We start from the raw sequence: 25,630 nt of genomic DNA on the forward strand, positions 1-25,630 counted from the left end.
CAATGCACTGTAAGTAAATCTGTTGACTGTTGTGATCACACAAAAGCTAGAACTGAAAGGCAGATACTAACAGCACAAACACTAAAGCAGCTGCTGCCTCGCCCAGGGGAGCAATCCTAGGACATTCACCTGACGGCAACTAGATCCAAGATGACCTTATTTCCTCAGAACCTAGAGTAGCACAAGGGAAGAAGGTCATGGAAAACTGCCTTGAAACTGGGTTCATCTACTTAAGTTAGGATTACCTTAGATAGGATGTAACACTCAATTTTTCTCCTCTCCCCCCCCACCCCGGTTTTTCCGAAACAAGGTTTCTCTGTGGCTTTGGAGACTGTCCTGGAACTAGCTCTTGTAGACCAGGCTGGTCTCAAACTCCCAGGCTGGTCTCAAACTCACAGAGATCCACCTGCCTTTGCCTCCCGAGTGCTGGGACTAAAGGCACCCGGTGTTAATACTCAATTTCTAAGCTTCTTTTTTGTTTGTTTTGGTTTTGTTTCTCTGCGCTCCAATGCCATGAAGATCATAATTGCAGATGAAAACCTCAAACTCTTATTCAGACCTTCAGAAAACATGACTGTCTCCTGGCACTCGATCTGGAGACCAGGCTGGCCTCGAACTCACAGAGATCCACCTGCTTCTGCCTCCCGAGTGCTGGGATTTAAGGCGTGCGCCACCAACGCCTGGCATGACATCCATCTTATAGATAAGGCTACAACAGTTTTTCAGACAGCTTAGTATGACTATGTGCTGTAGACTGCCTTATCAGAACTGATTGAGTGTCCTCCGTCCCAGTATGACACATCATGATGCCAATACAGGTTTCTCTGTATAGCCCTGGCCTCTTAACCAATAGGTATACTGAGCTACACTCACACAAAACACCTGGGATAGAAGATACCCTGAAGCATTTCTCCCTAGAAGATATAGGATCCTAGAAGAGCAAGTCATCTCAGTGCAAGCTGCAGGCAACAGGAGGCACTGCTCCAAGAATTAAGATCATGGTGACTGTCAGTGTGAAGAATGAACAAACAATGCCACATGGGACATTCTGTGAATAAATTGTAAACACTGAACTTAGAAAACAGGGTCAAAGGTCAGTTTACGTCTTATTAGTTATCTGTAAAGCCAGGCATGGTAGGAGACACCTTTAATCTCAGCATGTTTGAGGCGTGGCAGGCAGATAGTTCTGAGTTCCAGGCAGAACTATATAAGGAGATTGTGACCAGTCTACAACATCCTCTCATATCTATCTACTCAGGGTTACTTATAACTACTCACCCATCCTACCATCCTACCCTGTGAGAGGTGGAGTCAGTTTGGTACATTCAGTTCCAGGGAATAAGATGAGCAAAGAATCCACTTTGTTTATAAGGCAGGAAAACCCACCCCTTCGTTTTTTCATTGGAATCTAAACTACGATAAAAGAGACAGAAAGACATCAGTAAGTTCGCAGTGAAATGTTGACTTTTATATTAAATAAGCACTGAACAGAATGGATTCTAGTCAAGAAGTCTTTACCAAAACATAGTCACAAGCTCCCCTGGGGAAGTTCAGGCAGCCTGCTGTAGTGGTCCTGGAGAGGAAGACCACAGGCAAATCCCCACTCACTGCTCCCACATACATCACTAGAGAGTCAGGAGCTGATCACGCTCCCTTCTGTAAGTGTCTAGTTTCGTCACCACTGAAATAAATATAACCCTGGCAATGTTTGTACATCTCAGCACAGACAGGTCTCGGCTTTAGCAAGGGGTTTTGGAAACACAAGTATAAGTGGTTAGGTGGAAAATATAAACAGAAATTTGGGACTTTTTTTTTTTTTTTTTTTTTTTAAACAATGATAGTTACAATTCTTATGGGTAGGGCATGAGCTACTCAAAACTTACTTTTCTGGGTGAAGAATTTTGACAGAAGAATCAGGATTAGATAAAGGTCCTCAACAGCCCTACCAGACCTGACAGTTGCCAGAGCACTGTCAAGGTAATCTACAATACCAATGGGCAGTCAAGTCACTTGCAACAGATCATCCTTTGGCAGGCTATCTCCAACCTGCCACATTAGAGCCATGACTCCTAACACCTGGAAGGTAGAAGTAGAAGGACTGAGTTCAAGGGCATCCATAGCTACATGGTAAGTTAAAAGCCAGGCTGTACTATATTGAGACCCTGTCTGAAAGGGAAGAAAGAAAAATGTTGGGAAAGGAACAGAACAAGCCAGGGATGGAGGAGTAGGCCTGTAATTCCAGTGCTGGGGAAGACAGGAGCAGCCAGGCTACTAGACTCTGCCTAAGAAAACCACCACCCCAACTACCAAAAAAGGAACAAAGCATTATCTGTGCTAGTTGCCTGGCCCCTTAATCACAACGACAAACTAGGGCATTTCATGTGGACACTGGTTTTAGTTCACATCTTAAAGATCACAAAGACTAACTGGTTCTGTCACTGAAGCAATCTGAGATGTCAACCAAAGAAAAACCGGTAAACACTTTTCCCCTCTAAAACAGCACAAATAAACCTGGCAAGAAATGACAGTGGACTCAGTATCTGCATGTTAGCAATAGGGCAGAGTTTTATTTAAAAGGCTAATGGTTCAAATACTATTGCTTGAATAGCTCTGGTAGATATAAAATGTAGTAACATCTGAAGTTTATACACATATGCAGGAGCTGAAGGCCAGCTCATAGGACTAGTTCATCCTTGGTCAAGAGAAGCTGTAAGCGCATGCTGCAGGAGTGACCTAATGGATTCATTTGGACCATACTCCCACTCTCCTCCGAGGAACACAGAAACACCTGGATAGGAAATGTTCTTTTCACAAACAAAATTCTGGCTTAATTAGATCTCCTTCCTAAAATTATACCTCAGTTCAGAAAACAACATCTTGAAAAACTCAAGAACTTGGGTTACTAAAAAAAAAAAAAAAAAAAAAAAAAGGGGGGGGGAATTTGAATGTAGTAAACAATTTTAGTAAACAACATGTGTATTTCCCTGTTGCTAATGAAGACATGATACATTCACAAGACTATGCATTAAAATAAATTCCTACAAAGAGACTCACCAGGAAAAAAAAACGCCATCCCAACTTCTATCCTTCTCAGTCAAGTGCAGGTCTCAGCACAAACCAGTAACTCCTCTAACAGTACTGATAGCTGCTTTGAAAGCAGAGCATAAAGCCTAGGTCACTGCTCCTGAATGTAACCATTAAGCACATTTAATGGGTTACTTCAACCCCCAACCTGATCCAGTTTAAAATGTTTGTAGATCCAGTTTGTACAGAGTCCATAGGCATATTGGACAACCAACAATCTACTGTTCTCTCAAATAAGTGGCAGTTTGTGTAGCTCAAGAGCAAACCATTGTGACTGTAAACAGCTCTCTTGAAATCTCGATGAACACACATTGTATAAGGAACCTTAAAAGTTAAGTGAGCCACCTGCATTGTGGTGTATGCCTTTAATCTCAGTTCTCAGGAGGCAGGGGCAGGCAGATCTCTGTGAGTTCAAGGTCAGTCCAGTCAACATAGCAAGTTCCAGGCTACCCAGAACTACAGTCTCAAAAACTAAAAAAACAAAACTAGTTCATCTTTACTAAAATGGTGGAATAAAGCCAGCACATCCAAAGTGGGGTATGGTGGCACATGTGCCTTTGATCCTAGCATGGGGTGTGGGGGTGGGGTGGGGGGCAGAGGCAGGCTAATCTCTGAGTTTGAGGCCAGCCTGGTAAACAGGGTTCCAGGAAGCCAGGACTATACAGAGAAAAACAACCTTCAACCCCCCCCAAAAGACAGCACATCTATTTTGAGAGCAGCTTCACTGTTTCTCATGGAAAAAGCCAAATATTTTTTTTACTGATAGAATTTAAGAATTAAACCAATTAAAAAACAAACAAACAAACAAACAAACAAAGATTAGGGATTACTTCAGTGGCAGAGCACTTGCTTAGTATGTGCTAGGCCCTGGGTTTGATTCCAGTACTGTAAAATATATATATATCTACATATATATATATATATATAAAATGAAAACAAACATATACACCTTAAGATAATATAAAACTTGAAATAACATCAGGCATTATGGAATGGGAAACAATTCTGACCCCCACCCCAAACGCTCAAAACAAAGGAAACCATTAACAGGTCACAGGGGTGGGGGTGAGTAACACTACACAGACCCTACATCACAGAACACCACACAGAATGAGCTATACATCAGTAAGGTCATCCTGAGAGCAATGCAACTTCTAGATCAAAAATGAGCTCAATGCTTCCAATGTAAATAAGCCACCTGCAAAGAGATGAAAGGGAAGCAGAGCAAAGGCTGCATGCACGGGTCTATTACAGACATGATATTCAGCAGCATACAAATAATACCCCAGTCCCCAGAACGTTTTCACTGCTAGAATAAGAGGAACAAACTCACTTCTAACTATAGCATCTTCCATATTTGAGTGACAAGCATGTTTAATCTGATGCTATATGTTAATAAAAATACTGAGGATACATGAATCAAACAAAACACAACACACTAACTCATGAACCTTAAAACTGGACCAAAAATAAGATTAAAGCCAAGTAGATGTGATAATTATCACATATAACATAATCCATAGAAAAAAGGGCCAAGAATCTTCATATTGTACTCGTGCTTGATGTTGTCCTAGGAAGAACAGTGATAATTTGACAAATGTGTCATATACAACTAAAAAGTCCCCTTCTGGTTTCAAATGAATTTTCCTTGGCTAATTTTTCTCCTGTGCCAAACAAACCTTTATATACAGGACCAATTTAAATCCCTCCTCCCCGTCAAACATTAGATACAAGCATCCAGGAACATTGTACAAAGTGCCTTAAGAAAGGATTCTGTAGTGCCAGTGGTGTAACTGATCTGAGGAAGCTGGGATGCTTTTAACACTGATGGGGCCAGTCAAGCAATGGTGGTTTGCTTCTCCTCTGGTGTTTCTTCCAGCAACTGCATGATCAGTTCATGGAGGGGTTTGCAGATCTTTGCATAGCCCCCTCCTGTGAGATGAAGAAAATCAAACATGTCGTGGCAGGAGATGGCACCGTCCGAGTGCACGAAGCCACCATCTGTATCCAGGAGCTGCACATTGGCAAGCTTCGGCAGGGAAACTTTGAGAAGCTGGTTCACCTTGGCATTCTTTTGTCTTAAAGGGTTGGGCTTCTCACCTCGAGGTAACAGACCCTGTGGCAGAGCACACAAGAGTATTAACAGAGAGGGTTGTTTTTCCTTATTTCCTTACAACTTCCGTATTCATGGAACATCTGTTCCACCTGACACTCACACTCCGACTTCTAAAATGCCCACCTATGGCAGTTTGTTTTTTCTTTTTAAACATAATTTATTTTTATTTTATGTCCAGTAGTGTTTTGTCTGCATGTATGTCTATGTGAGGATGTCAACACCCTGAACTACAGTTACAGACATGTGGGCTGCCATGTGTTTCCTGGTGATTGAAACTGGGTCCTCTGGAAGAGCAACCAGTGCTCTTAGCCACTGAGCCACCTCTCCAGCCCTGACTTTGGTAGTTTTATTTAAAGCTGACCTGTCTGTTCTTTTTGCTTTGTGAGTGTTTTCCTCATCCTGTTGCTGACTCTGATACTCCTCAGGACCCATTATTCTCCATCCTGAACATTTCCCCCCCCCCCCCCCCCGAGACAGGGTTTCTCTGTGGCTTTGGAGACTGTCCTGGAATTAGCTCTTGTAGACCAGGCTGGTATTGAACTCACAGAGATCTGCCTGACTCTGCCTCCCAAGTGCTGAATCCTGAACATTTTAAAATTTTTTTGTGTGTATGAATGTTTCCCCTCTATATATGTACCACATCTGTACCTAGAACCCACATAGGACAGAAAAGGGTGTCAGATGCCCTGGAACTGGAGTTACAGATAGTTGGGAGTCATCACGTGGGTACCAGGAGTCAACCTGGGTACAGCAAGTGCTCTTAACCACTAAGCCATCTCTCCAGTCCACCCCTCTGAACACTTTAGCCATGATCTTTTTTAGAGCTTCATGTCCAAGAGCAATTCATCATCTTCTCTGTAAACTCTGCTCCTTGTCCATTGTATCAACTGTCATCCCAACATCCCAAGCCTCTCATCTCATATTCCTTATTTATCATGGAATCACTAAATGTTTACATTCTAAATATTTGTCTAATCAATCTTTGTTTTCTGAGACAGGATCTCATGAATTCCAGGCTGGCCTCAAACTCACTACATGGCTAAGGATTACAGGCATATACCATCACATCTGGTTTACGTGGTACCAGGAGTGGAACCCAGCTAGGGCTTCACTGCATGCCCAGCAAGCACTGTATCTATTGAGCACACCCACAGCCTCCATCTTCTTTTTCTTCACCATGATAATATGCATTACTATTGCTTAGGAACTAATGCTATTCATCCCAATTACTAAAATATCTCCCACTGGTTCTCCCAAAGCCATGTGTCCTCCTTTCAATTCTTTCTCCATATACCTTGTCAGGAGAATGTAGCTTAGACACACCTACTAATGTCAGAGAAAGCTACACTATATTATAAGAAAGAGAATTGGAATCAAAGCTGTCTTAATTAAACACATGAATTAAATACCTGGTAAGATAAATGTATCCTAAATTAATTTTAATTTGCATACTAATGATCTAATACAATTTTCAGATAAATCAGTATCTGTCTTCCTACTATAATAAAGAGAACTATTACATGTCAAGAGCAAAATTTTATCAATGAAAACTAGAAGAAGTCAACAACAGATAACTGGGTCCATTACAGAAGTACTGCCAGACACTGCTATCCTTGAAGCTAGCTGATACCTAGTGATGGCACACAAGGCAACATAACTGCTATTCAGGTAAAAATTTTGTCCCTAATTTCTTCTACAGGGTATGTATGTTTTATTTCAAGAAAAGACTAGTCAGGCAGTGGTGGCACATGCCTTTAGTCCCAGCATTCAGGAGCCAGAAGCAGGCGGATCTCTGAGTTTGAGGCCAGCCTGGTCTACAGAGGGCTATGTGCTGTTACAGAGAAACCCTGTCTCAAAAAACAAAACAAAAACCAAAAAACAAAGCAAAACAAATTTAAAACACCAGAAAAGAACAGATTTACTGAGGGTCCTTTATTTTTATTTACTGGTAGTATTGGGGATTGAACCTAGATTCTCATGAGCACCACCATGAGCTACAGTGCCAGTCCTTACTGTGAGTTGTTTGCTTGCTTGCTTGGTTTTGGTTTTTTTCAATACAGGGTTTCTCTGTGTAGCCCTGGTTGTCCTGAAACTGTCCAGCTCTGTAGACCAGGCTGGCATCAATTTCAGAGATGCACCTGCTTCTGCCTCCCTAGTGCTGGGACTAAAGGTGTGTGTCATCACTGTCCAGCCTTACGATGACTTTTACCTTACAAAAAAACAAACATATGGTGCTGGAGAGATGGCTCAGAGGTTAAGAGCAGGGGCTGCTCTTTCAGAGGTCCTGAGTTCAATTCCCAGCAACCACATGGTGGCTCACAACCATCTGTGATGAGATCTGGTGCCCTCTTCTGGTGTGCAGATATACATGGAAGCAGAATGTTATATACATAATAAATAAATAATATCTTTAAAAAAATATATTCAAAGCATACTCATATACATTTTTACTCTAGTTCTTTCAGTAATACCTTGGGGCTTTAGTTGCCAATTTACTTATGATTTTAGTTTCCCAAAAGCCATAGAGAATTCTCAATTTGTTATATCCCCCTCTATACTTGCTATGCTAAGACATTTCAAATGATGAAGTCAGTCCTAAAGCTGAGCTTGTTATTGTTAAGTGCAAACTGAAACTTGGAATGATGGCACATGCCTGTAATCCTCATTGTTGGGGCCTAAAGAGTAGAAGTTAAGGGGCTGGAGAGATGGTTCAGTGGTTAAGAACACTGACTGTTCAATTCCCAGCATCCACATGGAAGCTCAAAATTGTCTATAACTCCTATTCCAGGGGATCCGACATCCTCACACAGACATACATGCAGGCAAAACACTGATATACATAAAATACAAATAAATTATTATTATTTTAGCTTTTTGAGACAGGGATTTCTTGTGTAGCTTTGGACCCTATTCTGGAACTAGCACTTGTAGACCAGGCTAGTCTCGAACTCACAGCACCTACAAGATAAAACCCAAACTAATAGTAATAGCAAATACATCCTTCCATGACCTTTCCTCCTAACCATCCTGCCCTTACAAACAAATATCAGAAACTGCTTCCACTTAAAAGACTCTGTATTGATGAGAGATACCATTTTAATGACCATTTCTCGGTGGATCAAAAGATATAAGAAAATCTCCACCCAGAAAGACCACTTACCAGCACAATGATTTTGGCCTGTGGCTGCCTTGTATTTATAAGTTGTACAATAGCCTCGATTCCACCTGCTACTTCTTCTGCTGTGTTTTCATGGTTGTTTGTTCCTACCCAGACAACAATGACCTATAATGAGGGAAGAAAAAGGAAGGGAGAAGATAAAGACCAAGGAATAAAAGAACATAAAACATGTCAATGAAAAGCTTATTTAAAAACAAAACAAAACAGAGAATCAGAACAGGTGAGAAGGACCTTCAACATGTAAAGGGATTTTCAATGAAGCCATTAGGACCCATGTGATACAAAGAGGCAATCCATTCCCATAAATGTCCTCTGACCTCCACAGTGCCACGAGTGCATAAGCAAAATAAAAAAATAATAAAAACTTTAAAAATTTTTCAAAAGAAAACTGAGCTTCTCAGAGGATGTTGGGGAATTTCAATTAGGAAATTGAACAAGAAAGTGAAATGGCGCTGGGCGTTGGTGGCACACATCTTTAATCCCAGCACTCAGGAGACAGAGGCAGGCAGATCTCTGTGAGTTCCAGGCCAGCCTCATCTTCAAACAGAGTTCCAGGTCAGTCTCCAAACCTACAGAGAAACCCTGTCTCAAAAAACCAAAAAAAGAAAAAAAATGAAATGGCTTTGTGGGTAAAGACACCTGTTGCCAATCCGGCCAATCTGAGTTCAATATCCAAACCACATACTGTGGCAGGCACATGCACGCACACACATGAAATAAATAAATGTAAACAAATTCCAAAAACCCCCACCACTTGACTTATGCCTAATATTATATTTCAAGATAATCTATGTGAATTTAAGTGCCAAAATTATACCAGGAAGAAACAAGAAAAGACTCTCACAATTCATTAACTACACAGGAAAGAACAATTCCTGGCATAAAAATGAAACATTCCTGGCAAACAGATTATGAAGTGGGATTTAAGGAACTGATTCCTGTCACAGTAAAGACTTTTCCCTGGTTAGAAATGCACTATGCACCTAGGAGTGCAAAGGCTATATATAAATACACAGATGCACTCAAGAAAGGAGTCACTGGGATGGAGGCTGTAGTTTTTTGGTTTTCTTTTGTTTTTCAAGACAGGGGTTCTCTGTATTGCTTTGGAGGCTGTCCTGGAACTTGCTCTGTAGACTAGGCTGGCCTCGAACTCACAGAGATCTGCCTGCCTATGTCTCCCGAGTGCTGGGATTAAAGGTATTCGCCACCAACGCCCAGCTCTGGATGTAGTTTTAACAATGTTTTCTCTGCATAAATTTAAAGGCATGTACCACCATGCCTGGTGAAAGCAATTCTCATTAGTGACTCTCCTTTGTTTCTTCTTTTCTTTCTCTTTAGGGGTTGAAAAAATTATACGCAGTGTACCAACTGCAGATGTTTATAATGTGGCAAGGTATTACAGATTCATTTGATCACATCTGTCCCAAACATTTTTTCAAAACTCAGAGAACTGGCTATATATTTGTTTATATATATGCTCAGCATTTCCTGAAGTGAGTCATGGCTCTGCTCCCCACAGTATTGCCCAGGCCCACACATCCCCCAAACCTACTGAGCATCACATCGATGCCTACAACTGACACATCACAACAATCCCAATACAACCCAGCCAAACAACAGACTGGGTTCTTTTAAAGTCCATGCCGCAGTATGTTCCTAAGCAGTGATGTTTCCTGTAAACAAGCATGAAGCAAAGAACAGGCATGAAACAGGCCTTTAAAGTAGCAATTTTTCACTACTTCAAACAACTGTATTTGAAAGACTCAAAATTAATCATACTCTCTTTTTTTTTTTTTTTAAAGATTTTATTTATTTCTTATGTATGAAACATTCTGCTTCCATATATATCTGCACACCAGAAGAGGGCACCAGATCTCATAACAGATGGTTGTGAGCCACCATGTGGTTGCTGGGATTTGCACTCAGGACCTCTGGAAAAGCAGTCAGTGCTCTTAACCTCTTGAGCCATCTCTCCAGCCCCATTAATCATACTCTTAAAAGTATGTTCCAAATGAACTTTGGGAGCCCTCTCCACATAGAGAGATACTCTCTCAGCCTAGACACACTAGGAAGGGTCTAGGCCCTGCTCCAAATGATATGACAGACTTTAAAGATCCCCCATGGCAGGCCTCACCCTCCTGGGGATCAGAAAGGCGTTAGCATAGGGGGTCGGTGGGGGTGCAGGCGTGCAGGGGTGGAGGGGAGGGAGAGGGAACTGAGATTGACATGTAAAAGAGGCTTGTTTCTAAATTAAATTTTAAAAAGAAAAAGTATGGTTCATCACCTTAGGCTTAATGTTCTCCAGTTCTCCATTCTTTAGTCTCCATAAAACATGTCGTGTTGTGTCTCCCCCAATTCCAAAATTAAGTGCATGAAGTGGGGAAAACAGCTCTCGCCATATCTAAAGATAAAAAACTTGACTTAGTTAAACTGAAAATCACTGGAAATAAAAGTTCTTCAACTGCAACATGATTTAATATGTCTAAAACTAACATTTTTTTTTGTTTTTTTTTTTTGTTTTCTGAGACAGGGTTTCTCTGTATGTAACTCTAGTGTCCTGGAACTCCCTTTTTAGACAAGGCTGGCCTCGAACTCACAGAGATCCACTGGCCTATGCTTCCCAAGTGCCGGGATTGAAGATGTGTGTCACCACCTTCTAGCAGTGATGCAGTTTTTGTTTTTTTTTTTTTTATTCATTCATTCATTTTTTTTTTACATTCCAATTCCAGCTTCCCCTCCCTCCTCTCCCCCATCCCACCTCCCATCTGCTCCTCAGAGGCCTCCCCTAATGTATCAGTGTAGCACTCAAGAACCTGCAAAGCACATTCTAATGCCCATTGAAATATCAACACCCTAAATCAAGCTGTCAGCTCAATAAACATTTTTTTCATGAATTCAACTATTTCTAAAAAAAATGAAGTTGAAGAAACTTAACAGTGTTGGAACCAAAAAGAAATAAAGCTGTATTTTCTTTTAAGTTTCTTTGGAAGAATGCTCAACCCTAAAAAGATTTGGAAAAGCTTACTACAAAAATATACAATAAGTTGCAGGGAAGTGGTGATGCATTCCTTTAATCTTAGCACTTGGCAGGCAGAGGCAGGCAGATCTTGAAGTCTGAAGCTACCTTGGACTACAGAGCGAGTTCCAGGATAGCCAGGACTAAACAGAGAACCACCAGGCAAATACAGCAAACATCAAGTTTCTTGGAAGTCAAGAGCAAAAACAGGAGTTTAGTTACAAGTAACACTACACCAATAACCCCACTAGGTAGAATTCTTTCCCTTGTACACGTCACTACAGAATCTCTGAATCCTAAGCCTATGAGTCAATTTAGAATGAAAGTCTGTTAGTTATCAGTGGACATACACTAGGAGCCAGAACACCCTCAATTTACCTCATACTGCTGCATCAACTGTACCATGGAGTCTCCCACAAACAGCACGTCCGGCTCTTTGTCTTTACAGTCCAAAACAAACCTATTATGCTGGTTTGTAGAAGAAAAAAAAAATAAGATTGGTATTTCTTTCCTTTTGCAATTTGTTGGCCTAAAAAAGAACAGCTGTCCTACCAGGTACTGTAAAGCATTCATTATTGGCAAGACCCAGAGTTCAATCCCCAACATTATAAAACAAACAAGCAAGCAAACCAATCAAGTCACCCATCCTTTTTAGTGTATCCTAAAGCTTATTCTTTTTTTCTGTAGTTAACTGGAAATAATTTCTACCCTTGCCATACTGATTATTTTTATTAGGTTTAGATTCAAGAAAATCACAATTCTACCAAATGGAAAATATCAAAATGCTTCACATAATTAAACAAAACAAAATAACATCTACCTTTTCCTCAAATTAGGGAAGAAAAAAAAAGGGAGGCATTTGGGAACCATCAAGATGACTCAGTACTAGGTAAAGGCTCTTACAGTAAAATCTGTTTGAACTACTCAAATGGTAGGTGGAGAGAACCAACTCTTGTAAGTTACCCTCTGATCCAGAGACACACACAGATAGACACAGACACACAGATACACACACAATTTAAAACAAAAAGAAAAAAGAAACCTTTTTGGACAGGGTCTCACCAGAAACTTGTTATGTAGACCAGGCTGGCCTCAAAACTTGCAGCAAGCTGGGTGGTGGTGGTGCATGCCTTTAGTCCCAGCACTTGGGAGGCAGAGGCAGGTGGATCTCTGTGAGTTTGAGACCAGCCTGGTCTACAAAGAGCTAGTTCCAGGACAGCCTCCAAAGCCACAGAGAAACCCTGTCTCAAAAAACAAAAACAAACAAATAAAAAAACTTGCAGCAATTCTCCCCGCTGTGTCTCTGTGCTGAATTATAGACCACACTGATGCAACCCTATTATGACATTTTTTAGGTTTGTTTTATCTCTGTAAAGCTACGTATTTGTTAAACTAGGTTTTTGTTGTTGTTTTTGAGACAAAGTCTCACTATACTGTCTGGCTAGCCTGAGTATTGGTAGTTAATATGTATGTCACCACGCTTAGCTTTTTTTTTTTTAAACTGTCTTGAATGCCCCAGGCTAGCCTTGAATTCCTGTATCGTTCTGCCTCTACCTCCCAAGTATGGGGGAAAACAGGTGTGAACTAAACCATTATTTTAATTTTTTTGAAAATTTTATTTTACTTGGGTTTGCACATGCATGTAAGTGACTGAGGAAGCCACAAGAGGGCACTGTATCCCCTGAAGCTAGATTCAGCACCAACATAGGTGCTGGATCTGAACTCTGTGCCTCGTAATTATGAAGTGAATGTTTTTAACTGCTGAGCCATCTCTCATAGCCATCTACTATCCATGACGCTTAAGTATTTCAGCAACCATTTATAAGTGAGAATGTTCTTTTATGAAACCATACTAAGAAAATAAAAACCAAACAACCAAACAAACCCAGGCCCCAGCACTGGGGAAACAGAGATGGGAGGATCCCTGAGGTATACCAAATTAGTGAGCTCTCCAGGCTCAGTGAGAGACACTGGCTCAAAAGGTGAAGAATAACCAATTGAGGAAAACACCAGATCTCTTCTACCCATCACATGCATGCAGACACATGCTAGCTTGTGCACAGACACACATATACTTGCATACACACAAAACAAAATGATCCATCCACATAAGTAATCCATATGTACCTGAGACATCCACCTGTCATCTCCTTGAATATCTTCCGCTGCATGTGGAATAGCTGCTGGGTTCGAGTCTCCTTGGCTCATTCTACACCTGAGGAGAAATGTCTATCATGTTTCTTTCTTTTTTTTTTTTTTTTTTTTTTTTGTGTGTGTGTGTGTGTGTGTGTGTGTGTGTGTGTTTTCTTTTGTTTTTTTGAGACAGGGTTTCTCTGTGGCTTTGGAGGCTGTCCTGGAACTAGCTCTTTTAGACCAGACTGGTCTCGAACTCAAAGATCCACCTGCCTCTGCCTCCCGAGTGCTGGGATTAAAGGCGTATGCCACCAACGCCCGGCCATGTTTCATTTATTAACAAGTACATTTAAACAATACTGTCAGGTTTTTTGAGACAGGGTCTCACTATGTAGTTCTAGCTGTCCCAGAACTTACTATGTAGATCAGGCTGACCTCAAATTCAACAGATTCTGCTGCCCCTACCTCTCAAGTTCTGGGATTAAATGAGTGCACCACCACCTTTATTTTTAAATGTATGTATGGATGGATGTTTGTGCATTGCATGTGTGTAGTGTCCAAGAAAGCCAGAAGAGGGAAGTCAGATACCCTGGAATTGGAGTTACAGAAGATTGTTAAGTGACATGTGGGTGATGGCAATTGAATTGGGTCTTCTGGAAAAGCAGCCAGTGTTCTTAACTACTGAGCCCTCTTTCTAGAACCTACTGTCAGGTTAAAACAACATTTATTTTATCATGGGTTTTGCCTAGGAACTAAAGCAGGGTTGATTTTTCAGCAGAGAATAATTCTAGAACATGATTGCTTACGTCTCCAAAATATTGTCACTGAACTTTAGATATTTTCATATCACTTATAAAAGGACCATCACATCTAAAACATTAACCCCATCACTTCTCTCTCTGCTCTTTGACTAAGATTTAAATGAAGAAAACTCACTGGGCAATGGTGGCACACACCTTTAATTCTAGCACTCTGGAGGCAGAGGTAGAAGATCTCTGTGAGTCTGAGGCCAGCCTGAGCTACAGAGTGCATTCCAGGACAGCCAACCAGAGATATACAGAAAAATCATCTCATTCCCCCCACCAAAGGTACAAACTCTGCTCCAAATATATACTTTACCCAACACAATAATGATCCTATGTTAGTTTTCATGATCATAGGTTATAGAAAGAACCAAATTAGACACTTATAGAACAATGAAATCTACATTACAGCTGCTAGAATTACACACTAAAGAATGACTACGGGTCCGGGCGGTGGTGGCGCACGCCTTTAGTCCCAGCACTTGGGAGGCAGAGGCAGGTGGATCTCTGTGAGTTTGAGGCCAGCCTGGTCTTCTACGAGAGCTAGTTCCAGGACAGCCTCCAAAGCCACAGAGAAACCCTGTCTCAAAAAAGAAAAAAACAAAAAACAAAAAACAAAAAACAAAACGACTATGGGATGGGCTGGAAAGTTGGCTCAGTGGTTAGATCACTTGCTATTCTTGCAGAGGACTTGGGTTTGGATTCTAATACCCATTGTGGAGTGTAATTCCAACTCCAATGGATATGACAATCTCTGCTAACTTCCACAGGCAACCCCACACAAATGGAATACAAACACAGACAGACAAAAAGAATGACTACAGGAGCCAGTCAAATGGCTCAGAGTAAAAGCTGTGCTATGAGTACAGGTCTTTAATTCCAGCACTTGAGGCAGGCAGATCTGTGAGTTCGAGGAGCGCAGCTTGGTCTACATAGACTGTTTCAGGATAGCCAGGGCTACCTGGAGAGACCATGTCTTAAAAAACAAAACAAAAGGTCAAATATATCTAAGGAATCTGTTCTGCAAAACTGTTAAATAGGAAAGGTAGGATTTGAAATAGAAGTCTTATACAGGTTATAGATCTCTGGGATATTCAGAATTGCACAAGATACCTTAAAAATGGGATCTATTATATCTAAACACCAAGTTCCAGGTTCATTTATATTTCAGGTACACCTTACAGACAGCCTGAAGACACTATACAATACTGCTAGTGTGCCTACAGGTTCACTATGATCCATCATATGAAGTCAGATATGGGATTTACCACTTATGGAACCATGTGATTTTCTCAAAAAATAAAAATAAAATTCATATCTGGAGCACTCCAGATCTCTGAATTAGGAATGTTCAACTTACTATTGCTATTTGTGGAATGGTGGGCTTGTTCCATTTTGTGGCATTGGGTATTGAACCCAGAACCTCAGATGTTGGATGAGCACTCTACCACTGAGCTATAGTTCCAGCCCTAATCTATTTCGATTAAGCAAATCAAAGCCCATCACTACTTTTTAAATTTTCTTAAAAATCACATTTAGCCAGGTGGTGGTGGCACACCCAGGGCTTGGGAAGCAGAGGCAGGCAGATCTCTGTGAGTTCGATGCCAGCCTGGTCTACAGAGTGAGTTCTAGGACATCCAAGGCTACACAGAGAAACCCTGTCTTTAAAAAACCAAAAAAGGGGTGTTGGTGGCGCATACCTTTAATCCCAGCACTCAGGAGGCAGAGCAGGCAGATCTCTGGTCTACAGAGCAAGTTCCAGCCAGGACAGGCTCCAAAACAATACAGAGAAACCCTGTCTCAAAAAAAAAAAAAAAGAAAGAAAGAAAGCTAAAAAATAAGCTAAAAAAAACCCCAAAAAGATAAAAATTACATTTAATTGGTGTGTGTGTGTTTGGGGGTGGGGTGTGGATAAGAGAACAGCTTGAGGAAGTCAGTTCTATTCTTACATCACAGGAGTCCTGGAGTCAAACTCAGATGGTTAGTCTTGGTAACAAGTACTCTGAATGAGCCATGTATCTGGCACTCAGCCCATTATTCTTGAACAAAATATGTTGTTTTATGCAGAAATAGTTTGCAGATAAATTTTACTTTACCAAGTTGTTTCATTTATTTGTTTTTTATTATTATCACTAAAACACCGAGAAAAGCATTTCCATCTATCTGAACATCAAATCTTAGGTGCTGTTTGAAGGTCTCCCTGTGCAACCCCAGCTATTTGGACTTGGTGCAGTACCTGTGTCTGCCTTCCAGATGCTGAGATCACAGGTGTGTAATACTATACCCAGTCAGAAGTTCCATTTTTTTATCCCCAAGGCAAAATAAAGGTGCATGGAAGGAGAAACTGAGGAACAAAATTTGCCTGTAAAGTAACTGGGAGAAGACTGAAAACCATTCCAAACTAGATAGTCCCTTCAATATGGATGGATACCAACGCAGAGTACCTGAGTGCAATTACTCCAGACACTTGGATCCTGTATTATTTTACCAAATCAAACATCTTCCAATACAATGTAACTTCCACTGTTCCACAGAAGCCTACAGTTTGATAACATTTTTAAAACCCAGAAATGGAAAACTGAGCCATAAACTCTTGCCATCTCCTCTTTATAGACCAGGCTAGAAAGAACAATCAAGTGGTCTAGCCTTGCAAGCTAGGCATGGTGGCAAACACTTTTAATTTCAGCAGAAGCAGGTGAATCTCTGAGTTTTGAGGCCAGCCTGGTCTACAGAGCAGTTCCAGGACCGCCAGGGTCACACAGAGAAAACCTGTCTCAAAACCCCAAAGTGTAGGCATTTGGAAGTCAGATAATATAAACTGCTGTGTTGGTTACAACAAAAAATAATCAGGCTGGCAAGATGGCTCAGCTGTAAGCTGGTAAAGCACTTGACCTAAATTTAATCAAATGACCTGAATTTAATCCCCTCAACTCCACAAGTTGTTCCCTGATCTCTACACTCACCATTGTGCTTTCTGTGGCATGTATGTATCAACACATACAAAACACACACAAAACTTTTAAATATAGAAAATTTAGGGGAACAAAAGATGACTCAGTAGGTGAGAGCACTGCTCTTGCAGAGAACAAGGGTTCAACTCTCAGCACCCACAAGGTGAGTCACAACCATCCCTGACTCCAGTTTCAGGGGATCTGGAGCCTTCTTCTGGCCTCTGTTGACATTGCATACATGGGATACATACATGCATGCAGGCAACATATTCATACACATGAAAATAAAGATTTAAAAAATACAGAAAAAAATTAAAATGAAGAATGAATCAGGAGTCATCCAAAGAGTACTTATGGAAGTTTCAAAAAAAATCTGAATTGCAAGGATCTCTGAACCAAGCAGAAGATAATTAATTTCCTACCACTGCCACCCTCAGAAGAGCAGTGAACACCTTGAATCTTAGTGCTTGGGAGGCAGAGGCAGGCAGATTTCAGTGAACAGGAGGCTGACCTGGTCTACAGAGTGAGTTCCAAGACACCCAGAGTTATGCAGAGAAACCCTGTCTCAAAGAACAAACAAACGAGAGGTGGGAGGGACTGGAGAGAGCACTGACTACTCTTCCAGAGGTCCCCTGTTTGATTCCCAGAACCACAGGATAGCTCACAGCTGTCTGTAATCCCACTTGCCAGTAGCAGTGTTCAATTCCTAGTAGTACCAAAAAAGAAAAGCCAACACCTCCCATCTCACCTTATCCCTTTAGCCAGCAAACATCAGGGAAGTAAAAGATTGTTGTCCTCCAAAATTCCCCGGGAAGAGGAAGAAATCCTAATGCTAAACTTTCTATTTTTCCCACTTAGGACCACGACACAGCATCAGACTTCCTACATGCATGGTGTGGAAGCCAGTCCCAACAATTACAAATTCTCAAGCTCAACCTGGATTGTGGGTGTGAACCATGAAACTAACAGAGACCTTTGAAATGAGAATGAAAAGATTTAGAGTACTTCCATTAAGGCCTGAGGCTTTTCATTTTGCTTCAGAGCATCGGCAGGGTTATTCTGAAGAGGAAAGCAAGCCTCATCAGAATACCCTTATTCAGTCTCTGGTGGGCGCCCCCCGCCCCCTGCCGCCCGCCCGCCCCAGGATCCAGCACATCCATAATTTATCATCAAGTGCTCATGCCAACAAATTAATGCACAAAGATTCCCTCTCCTACTACCCCACAAGGAGGCAATCTTTAAAGTCAGAACAATGTGCCCAGGGAAGGAACCTAAAGACTGACACAAGGCCCATCCAAGGCAAAGAGAAGCTTGTATTTTCTCTTTCCTCTTTCTCCACATTTTTTCCCTCTGGCCCACTCCACCCAACTTAAAGCTGTAGAAAATGAAGCTCTAGGACTTGCTCCTAGCGTCCTGGTGCTCTTTCCTTTGTCCATAGCTACACTCGTCAAAGACGCCAAATATTTAAAGCTTTAGATTTTCCTAAGGTACGTATATAAATGATGAAAGGCAACGTCGGCCTGGGAGCTATGGAAAGCAGCGTAATGAGTCACTCTGCAAGAGTCAGTCAAACCTGTAGACCACAGGCTCTGACCCGCTAAATGAACATGGACCACGGGGAGGAGAAACACGCCTCCAAGAAACCTATCCACTGACAAGATTTACCTAGCTGGTAGGCCATGGGCCCAAATCACCAACGTCTCGGCCTCTTCGCCGAAGGAAGTGGGTGACTCTCAAGAATAGCCTTCTAACAATCCGTTCAGAGTCCTGACACAGGTCTTTGGGATGTTTTAGCGAAGACAACAGAGAAGTTTCTAATGAGGAGACAGTTTTCGATGAAAAGGGAAAAGACCGTGATCCGTTAAAAAAAAAAAAAAAAGCACAACCGAGTCACAGGCTTTGGGCCTAGTGGTCCCACCCCGGAGATGGAGGGAAAAGGCAACAGCTGAGGCAGGAAGGAGGAGGCAGGAGGCCGGCCCAGGGGACCCGCAGGCCACTCACCCGCCAGCCAGGGCGAGACCCGGGCGCCTGAGGGCAGGAGACCGCGCCGGGCCCCCGAGGGCCTGCGGGGCGCGGCGGGGGAGGGGCCGCGTGGGGGAGGGGAGCCGGGCCTCACAATACCATCTCGCTCGCGCGTCCCACCCGCGACGCCGAAGCCCCAGCTCCGCGCTCCCCACGATGCACTCACAGAGGCAGAGGGTCCGTGCGGGCCCCCAGCGGCTGCGGCGTCGGCGTGTTACGCGTCTGTCGCTCCCTTGGTCCCGGCGGCCCCGTTCCAGCGCGCGTCCCCTCCTCGGGCCCCAGCACCAAGCAGCAGCGCCTCCACTTCCGGCCCCCCTGCCACTCAGGCAAATGGCTTCCGGAAGTCCCGCCCCTTTCTCCAGAGACAGCGGCTGAGCTGGCGCGCCTCACTTTCCTTCAGTCCGCGCTTCTCCGCTTGGTGCGCAGGTGTCTTACGGTCCGTGCCAATTTACAGACTTTGTTCTCTTTTCTTCCCCGACTCGAGAGCGACTTGAGGCTGTATCTTTGCTGTGCCTTCCTGCGGTGAAACGATGATGGAAATCAACCCGAGATGGCTGTAGGCACTGTGTAGTGTAGCATGACCTCACGCTGACGCCATTCCATTTTCAGGCATCTAACCTGATTTCCTGCACCCACGGGATAAACCAGACTGCAGAAAATGGGGAGAAATAGACCCGAAGTTAAAAGAAGCAGTCCCCTACATTTACGAGCAGAATTTCTATTTCTATGATGAAATTTGAAATTGTGGGTCACCGCCTCTAAGGTGATACCCTTTAGGATGACAGAGCCCCCCAAGGCTTTACCTTAAAGGTCCGCCCAGTTTAGAGGAGTACAGAGTCAATATTGAGATTGGAGCTAACAGCTGGGTGAGTGAGGGACCGGTCAGCTCCAAGAGGAGGGGCAAGAGATTGCGTCATCTTTAGCAGAGACACTTGGTTGGAGCCGTGCCAGGGTTGGCTCTTTAATAATGGGTAGGAGTCACTCAAACCTATGATGGTGAATAGCAGAGCATTAAGACTCTGAAACTGATCGACAGTTTCAGGTTGTGCTGCGAAAAATCTTTGAGAATGTTGTTGAAACCTGTGAGCCTAAACTATCCAGGTACTGAATTTTCAAGTCACCAGTATTGTTTTATGCTACTCGTATTATCTCAAGTCCAAAATAATTTTTTCATGATACTGAGTGGATTTTGCCTCATAACTCTCCTGTAGATATTCCAGACACATATGTTAGACTAGAAAGAGCTCAGTAAGTGCTGTTTTAAGTGTTTTGCTCAAAATAATTAGTATCTGGGAACTTAAATAATTGATTAAACAGTCTACAAATACATTGATGAGAGAAATACTTCGAATTAGTCTCCAATGATAAACCCCTATGTCCTGGTTGTTTCTGTCAATTTGACACAATCCAGGGCCATTTGGGAAGAACTTTGATTTAAAAAAAAAAAAAAGCCTCCATCAGATTGGCATGTAGGCAGTCAGGGTGAGTGTGAGGGGCTATTATCTTGATTAATAATTGATGGGAGGAGGCTCGGTTCACTGTGGGTGGTGCCACTCCTGGGCAGGTTGTCCTGAGTTATATAAGAAAGCAAGCAGATATGAGCAAAGGGGTCAAGACCATGATGGGGAAACCTGCAGAAACAGCTGATCTGAACTAGTGGGAGCTCATTGACTCCAGACTGACAGCTGGGGAACCTGCATAGGACTGAACTAGGTTCCCAAATGCAGGTGACAGTGGGAAGCTTGAGCAGTTTGTAGGGCCAATGGCAGTGGGACAAGAAGCTATCCCTAGTGCATAAAGTGGCTTTCTGGAGCCCATTTCCTGTGGATACTTTGCTCAGCTTAGGGGGTGGGCCTGGTCCTGCCCCAGTGTGGTGTGGTGATGGAACAGAATTCATTGACTCCCCATGGTAGGCCTTACCCTCTCTGAGAAACAGATGAGGAGAGAGATGAGGGGAAGGTGGGAGGAGTGGGAAGGGGGGGGCTGGGATTAGTATGTAAAAATTAAAATAAAACTAACCAGCACAAAAGAAAGAAAAAGAAAACAGGCAGAACAAAGCAGTAAGCAGCATTCTATGGCTTCTGCTTCAGTTCCTGCCTCCAGTGCCTGCCCTGACTTCCCTCCTTGACAGGCTGTTATCTGGAAATTCTAAGGCAAAAGAAACCCTTTCCTCTCCACTTTGCTTTTAGTCATGGTGTTCTATCACAAGAGAAACCCTAAGACACCCAAGATCCTGAATCCCCCCTCCACACACACATACATTTTGACAGGATCTTGCATTCATGAAAAACTGAGATTGACTGGCTGCTCTTGCTTGAGACAGAGAATAGCTCAGGATAGCCCCCAATTCACAAAGTAGCTATGAATTTATGATTCCCCTGCTTCCTAACTTCCTGAGTGCTGCCATGCTTGATCTCACACAGTGCTTAGAGTCAACTCCAGGGCTTTATACAACTTAGACAAAAACTACCACCTGAGCTATATTTCCAGTCCTAAGAAATATTTCTTCAAGCCCTTAAAGCTCCTTTATTTATTTTTACCAAAAAATAGAGATTGAACTCAGGGAGACATCCTATATTAGAAAATCCTGGGGCTAGAAAGATGGCTCAGTGGCTAAGGGTACCTACTACTCTTGCAGAGGACCCAAGTTGAGTTCCCACACCCTATCACACAGTTTATAACTCTCTGTAATTCCAACTCCAGGGGATCCAGTGCCCTCTTCTGGCCTCTGTGGGCAAGTGCTTTCATATGCATACACACATAGACACACATGTATACACATGATTTAAAAAAAAATGCTAGGGCCAGGTGGTGGTGGTGCACGCCTTTAATCCCAGGACTCAGGAGGCAGAGGCAGGCGGATCTCTGTGAGTTCGAGACCAGCCTGGTCTACAAGAGCTAGTTCCAGGATAGCCTCCAAAGCCACAGAGAAACCCTGTCTCGAAAAAAAAACAACAACAACAACAAAAAAAAAAAAAGAGAAAGAAACCCTGTCTCAAAAAAACCAAAATAAAATAATAATAATAATAATAATAATAATAATAATAATAATAATAATAATGCTGGGCAGTGCTGAAACACTTAATTCCAGCACTAGGAAGCTAGAGGCAGGTGGATCTCTGTGAGTTTGAGGCCAGCCTGGTCTACAGAGTGAGTTCTAGGACAGCAAGGGCTGTTACATAGAGAGCCCCTGCTTCAAAAAACAATAATGATAATTTATAATAAAAAACCCATAGTATATAATTTTCCAATAAAGTAGAATTTTAAGTAATCATTTCAGATGTGTGCAGCAGTGTGGTTGAGGAGTGACAAGTCTAATGACAGGCTAAAGTACACAGGTATTTAGGCATCTGGGCTTTGTGCTTTGTTTCCATTGTCCAGCAACCTTGAATATAATTTCAAGGAAGCCTAGGTATGGTGGTTATACACCTGTAGTTACAAGCACTTAGGAGACCAAGGTAGAAAGTTCACTTTATTTATTTATTTATTTATTTAATCATTCACTCATTTATCTATCTGTTTTTTCCAAGACAGCGTTTTTCTATGCAATAGCCCTGGCTGTCCTGGAACTTGCTTTGCAGACCAGGCTGGCCTCATACTCACTGAGATCCCCCTGCCTCCGCTTCCCAAGTGCTGGGATTAAAGGCGTGCACCACCAAATGTCCAGCCACAGATGTCTATCTTGTAACAATAAAAAGTAGCAATTATTATTCACTTGTGTCATGTCCTGCTCCCTAAATAATAAATATATAATTTGTCTGGCCATCTGTTTTTATTTCTTGACACAGGGTCTTACTATATAACCATAGCTGGCTCACAACCTGCTATGTAGAACAATCTGGCCTTGAACCTGCAAGAGTTCTTTGGCCTCTGTCTACACAATATGTAATTTTTCCTATGGGTAGCATTACTGTATGGTTATGTAGGGGACAGTGAAGAACCTGTGATTCGGGAAGATCAGGAGGCACATAAATGTAAAGGGCTTTGTTTCAAATTGAGGCTGAATCCAGGTTGGCCAGTTCCAGTGTATGCAGATAGAATTGAGAGGTGTGAATGGTAGTTCCAAGCAAGAGTAGCGATTAATAGCGGCTGTCGAGATGGCTCAGCAGTTAAGAGCATGTATTGCTTTTCCAGATGAATTTAGTTCAGTTTCTACTACTCATGTAAAATGAAAAAATGAATGAGCAGGCAAATCCAGCTACTCTGGAGGCTGAGGCAGGAGCATCAAAAGGTTAAGGTCAGGGCTGGGATGTAGTTCAGCTGGTAGAGTGCTTGCCTAGCATGGATAAAGCCCTGAGTTCAAACCCTAACACCATGTAAGTAGGCATGATGGTACATGCCTATACCATACTCAGGAGGCAGGCAGGAAGAGCAGGACTTCAAGGTCGTTTTTGAATATATCAAGTTCTATATGAGCCTGGACTCAATGAGACCCTGTATCTCATTGAGACCTTGTATCTCATTAAATATTATTTATTTAATAAATAAATAAATTGCTGGGATTAAAGGCGTGTGCCACCAACACCCGGCTCTTTTTTTTTTTTTTTTAATGTATGTATGTGTTCAAGTGTATTCTGTCGGGGGTACATGCCTGTGGAGTCCAGAAGAGGGCATAGGATCCTCTGTGGCTAGAGTTATAGGCAGTTGTGAGCTGCCTGACATTGCTGCTGGGAACTGAACTCAGGTGCTTGGGAAGAGCAGCTCTTAACCACTGAGACATCTCTTCAGCCCCTGTATTTGATTCTTAATGTAAACCTTTTGTTTATGAAAACCATTTTTGATGTTAAGAAGATATAGCTAGAACTGAAAGGTGTTCCCCTTGAGCTAAGAGGTCACCTGGTGACCCACACCAGTCTTTACAGTCAGGGGAGAGACCAGAGCAGGGTATTCTTAGGCACTGTAAATGTAGGCTCTCCTGTTAGAATCAAGAGCTGCATATAAGCACATGTCACCCAAGGATGCTTCAGAAAAATTTAGGGTACTCTTGTGTGGGCCCTTTTATAAAAAGTATTTATCTTTGTGTTAAAAAAAAGAATGACAAGAGGGAAGAAAGGAGGAAGGGAAGGAAAGAAGGAAAATAACTGGGGATACATCTCAGTTATGGAGCTCTTGCTTTGCATGTAGGTCCTGGGTTCAACTCTCAGTACTAAAATAAATGAATGAATAGACACAACAATGAGCTATCACTGCACAATTATTTGGTCAAACCTCCAAACTGGTAAGACAGGGAAGGGTGTGAAAGAGCTGGAACTCCCATTTTTCACTGGTAAAAATACAAACCAATTTAGTCACTTTTCAAGAAACAAAATGAAGTGTCACTGTGTGAAACACAGTCACTTGCCTCTGTAATTATGCAAATGAGTTTTAAATTTATGTACACATAAAAACATGCACATGGATGTTTATAACAGCTTTATTCATAACTGCCAAAATGAGGAAGTAATCAAGATGTTCTTTTTTGAAAATGTATTCATTGGGTGTGGGGGTGGGGGTGTGGGCGTGGGTGATGGTATGGATGGGTGTGGTGTGAGTATATATGTATGTGTGTATAGTACATACATATGCATGTGTGAGCAGATATGCAGGACAGGTATGGAGGCAGGAAGAGGATATTGGTGTCCTGATCTATCATTCCCCACATTATTCCTTTTGAGACAGGGTCTCTTACTGAACCCAGAGCTAGTCTATTCACCAGCAAGCCCCAGTGATCCTCTTGTCTCTGCTCCTCCATAGCACTGGGTTTAAAGGCACATGTGGTCACGTCTGGCCTTTTATATGTGTGCTGGGATAAAAATTCAGGTCTCAGCGGAGCAGTGGTGGCACACTCCTTTAATCCCAGCACTCGGGAAGCATAGACAGGTAGATCTCTGTGAGTTTAAGGCCAGCCTGGTCTACAAAGCAAGTTCCAGGCCAGCCGAGGCTATACAGAGAAATCTTGTCTCGAAAAATCAAAAAACAAAAACAAAAACAAAAACAAAACCCCTCAAGTCAGTCCTCGTGTTTGCTCAGCAAAAGTTCTTACCTGCCAAGCCATCTGTTTAGCCCCGGAAAGTGTTCTTCCACTGTGGTAATACTGAATACTAAAAAGAAATGTGCTGTATTAAACATAAAAAGATGTGGTGGACCGGACATGGTGGCACTCAGCTTTAAACCCAGCACTTGGGAGGCAGAGGCAGTTAGATCTATTTAAGTTCCAGGCCAGCCTGGTCTACATAGTGAGTTTCAGGACAGCTACAGCTACACAGAGAAACCCTATCTCATAAATAAATAAATGAATAAATAAATAATAAATAAATAAATATCTGATAAAGACACAGAGAGAAAACT

At 42.3% G+C, this 25,630-nt stretch overlaps 1 protein-coding gene across 5 annotated transcripts; it reads right to left on the bottom strand.

Moving 5' to 3' along the window:
* Positions 1–1,446: 1,446 nt before the first annotated feature.
* LOC100774126 (platelet-activating factor acetylhydrolase IB subunit beta) lies at positions 1,447–19,626 on the bottom strand. 5 transcript variants are annotated; one of them, XM_027412050.2, is made up of 6 exons: positions 19,470–19,626; positions 13,522–13,609; positions 11,773–11,862; positions 10,663–10,779; positions 8,361–8,483; positions 2,540–5,200 (listed from the first exon to the last, which is right to left on the bottom strand). In XM_027412050.2, the coding sequence occupies exons 2-6, from the start codon at positions 13,600–13,602 to the stop codon at positions 4,922–4,924; spliced, it is 690 nt and encodes a 229-aa protein (XP_027267851.1). In that variant the 5' UTR covers positions 13,603–13,609; positions 19,470–19,626; the 3' UTR covers positions 2,540–4,921. The 5 variants fall into 5 exon arrangements, with proteins under 5 accessions (XP_027267850.1, XP_027267851.1, XP_035299538.1 ...); XM_035443647.1 differs by lacking the exon at positions 19,470–19,626 and adding an exon at positions 19,283–19,301; XM_027412048.2 differs by lacking the exon at positions 19,470–19,626 and adding an exon at positions 18,947–19,082.
* Positions 19,627–25,630: the final 6,004 nt, after the last annotated feature.

Source organism: Cricetulus griseus, chromosome 4 (assembly GCF_003668045.3).
Source record: "Cricetulus griseus strain 17A/GY chromosome 4, alternate assembly CriGri-PICRH-1.0, whole genome shotgun sequence".
NCBI lineage: Eukaryota > Metazoa > Chordata > Mammalia > Rodentia > Cricetidae > Cricetulus > Cricetulus griseus.

Excerpts from the sequence above, each read along its gene's own strand:
- LOC100774126 (XM_027412050.2), bottom strand. The coding sequence starts at position 13,602 with ATGAGCCAAGGAGACTCGAACCCAGCAGCTATTCCACATGCAGCGGAA. Across the intron at positions 10,780-11,772 it reads AGTTGATGCAGCAGTATGAG|ATATGGCGAGAGCTGTTTTC; the intron begins GTAAATTGAGGG and ends TTTTATCTTTAG. Across the intron at positions 5,201-8,360 it reads AGGCCAAAATCATTGTGCTG|GGTCTGTTACCTCGAGGTGA; the intron begins GTAAGTGGTCTT and ends GCTCTGCCACAG.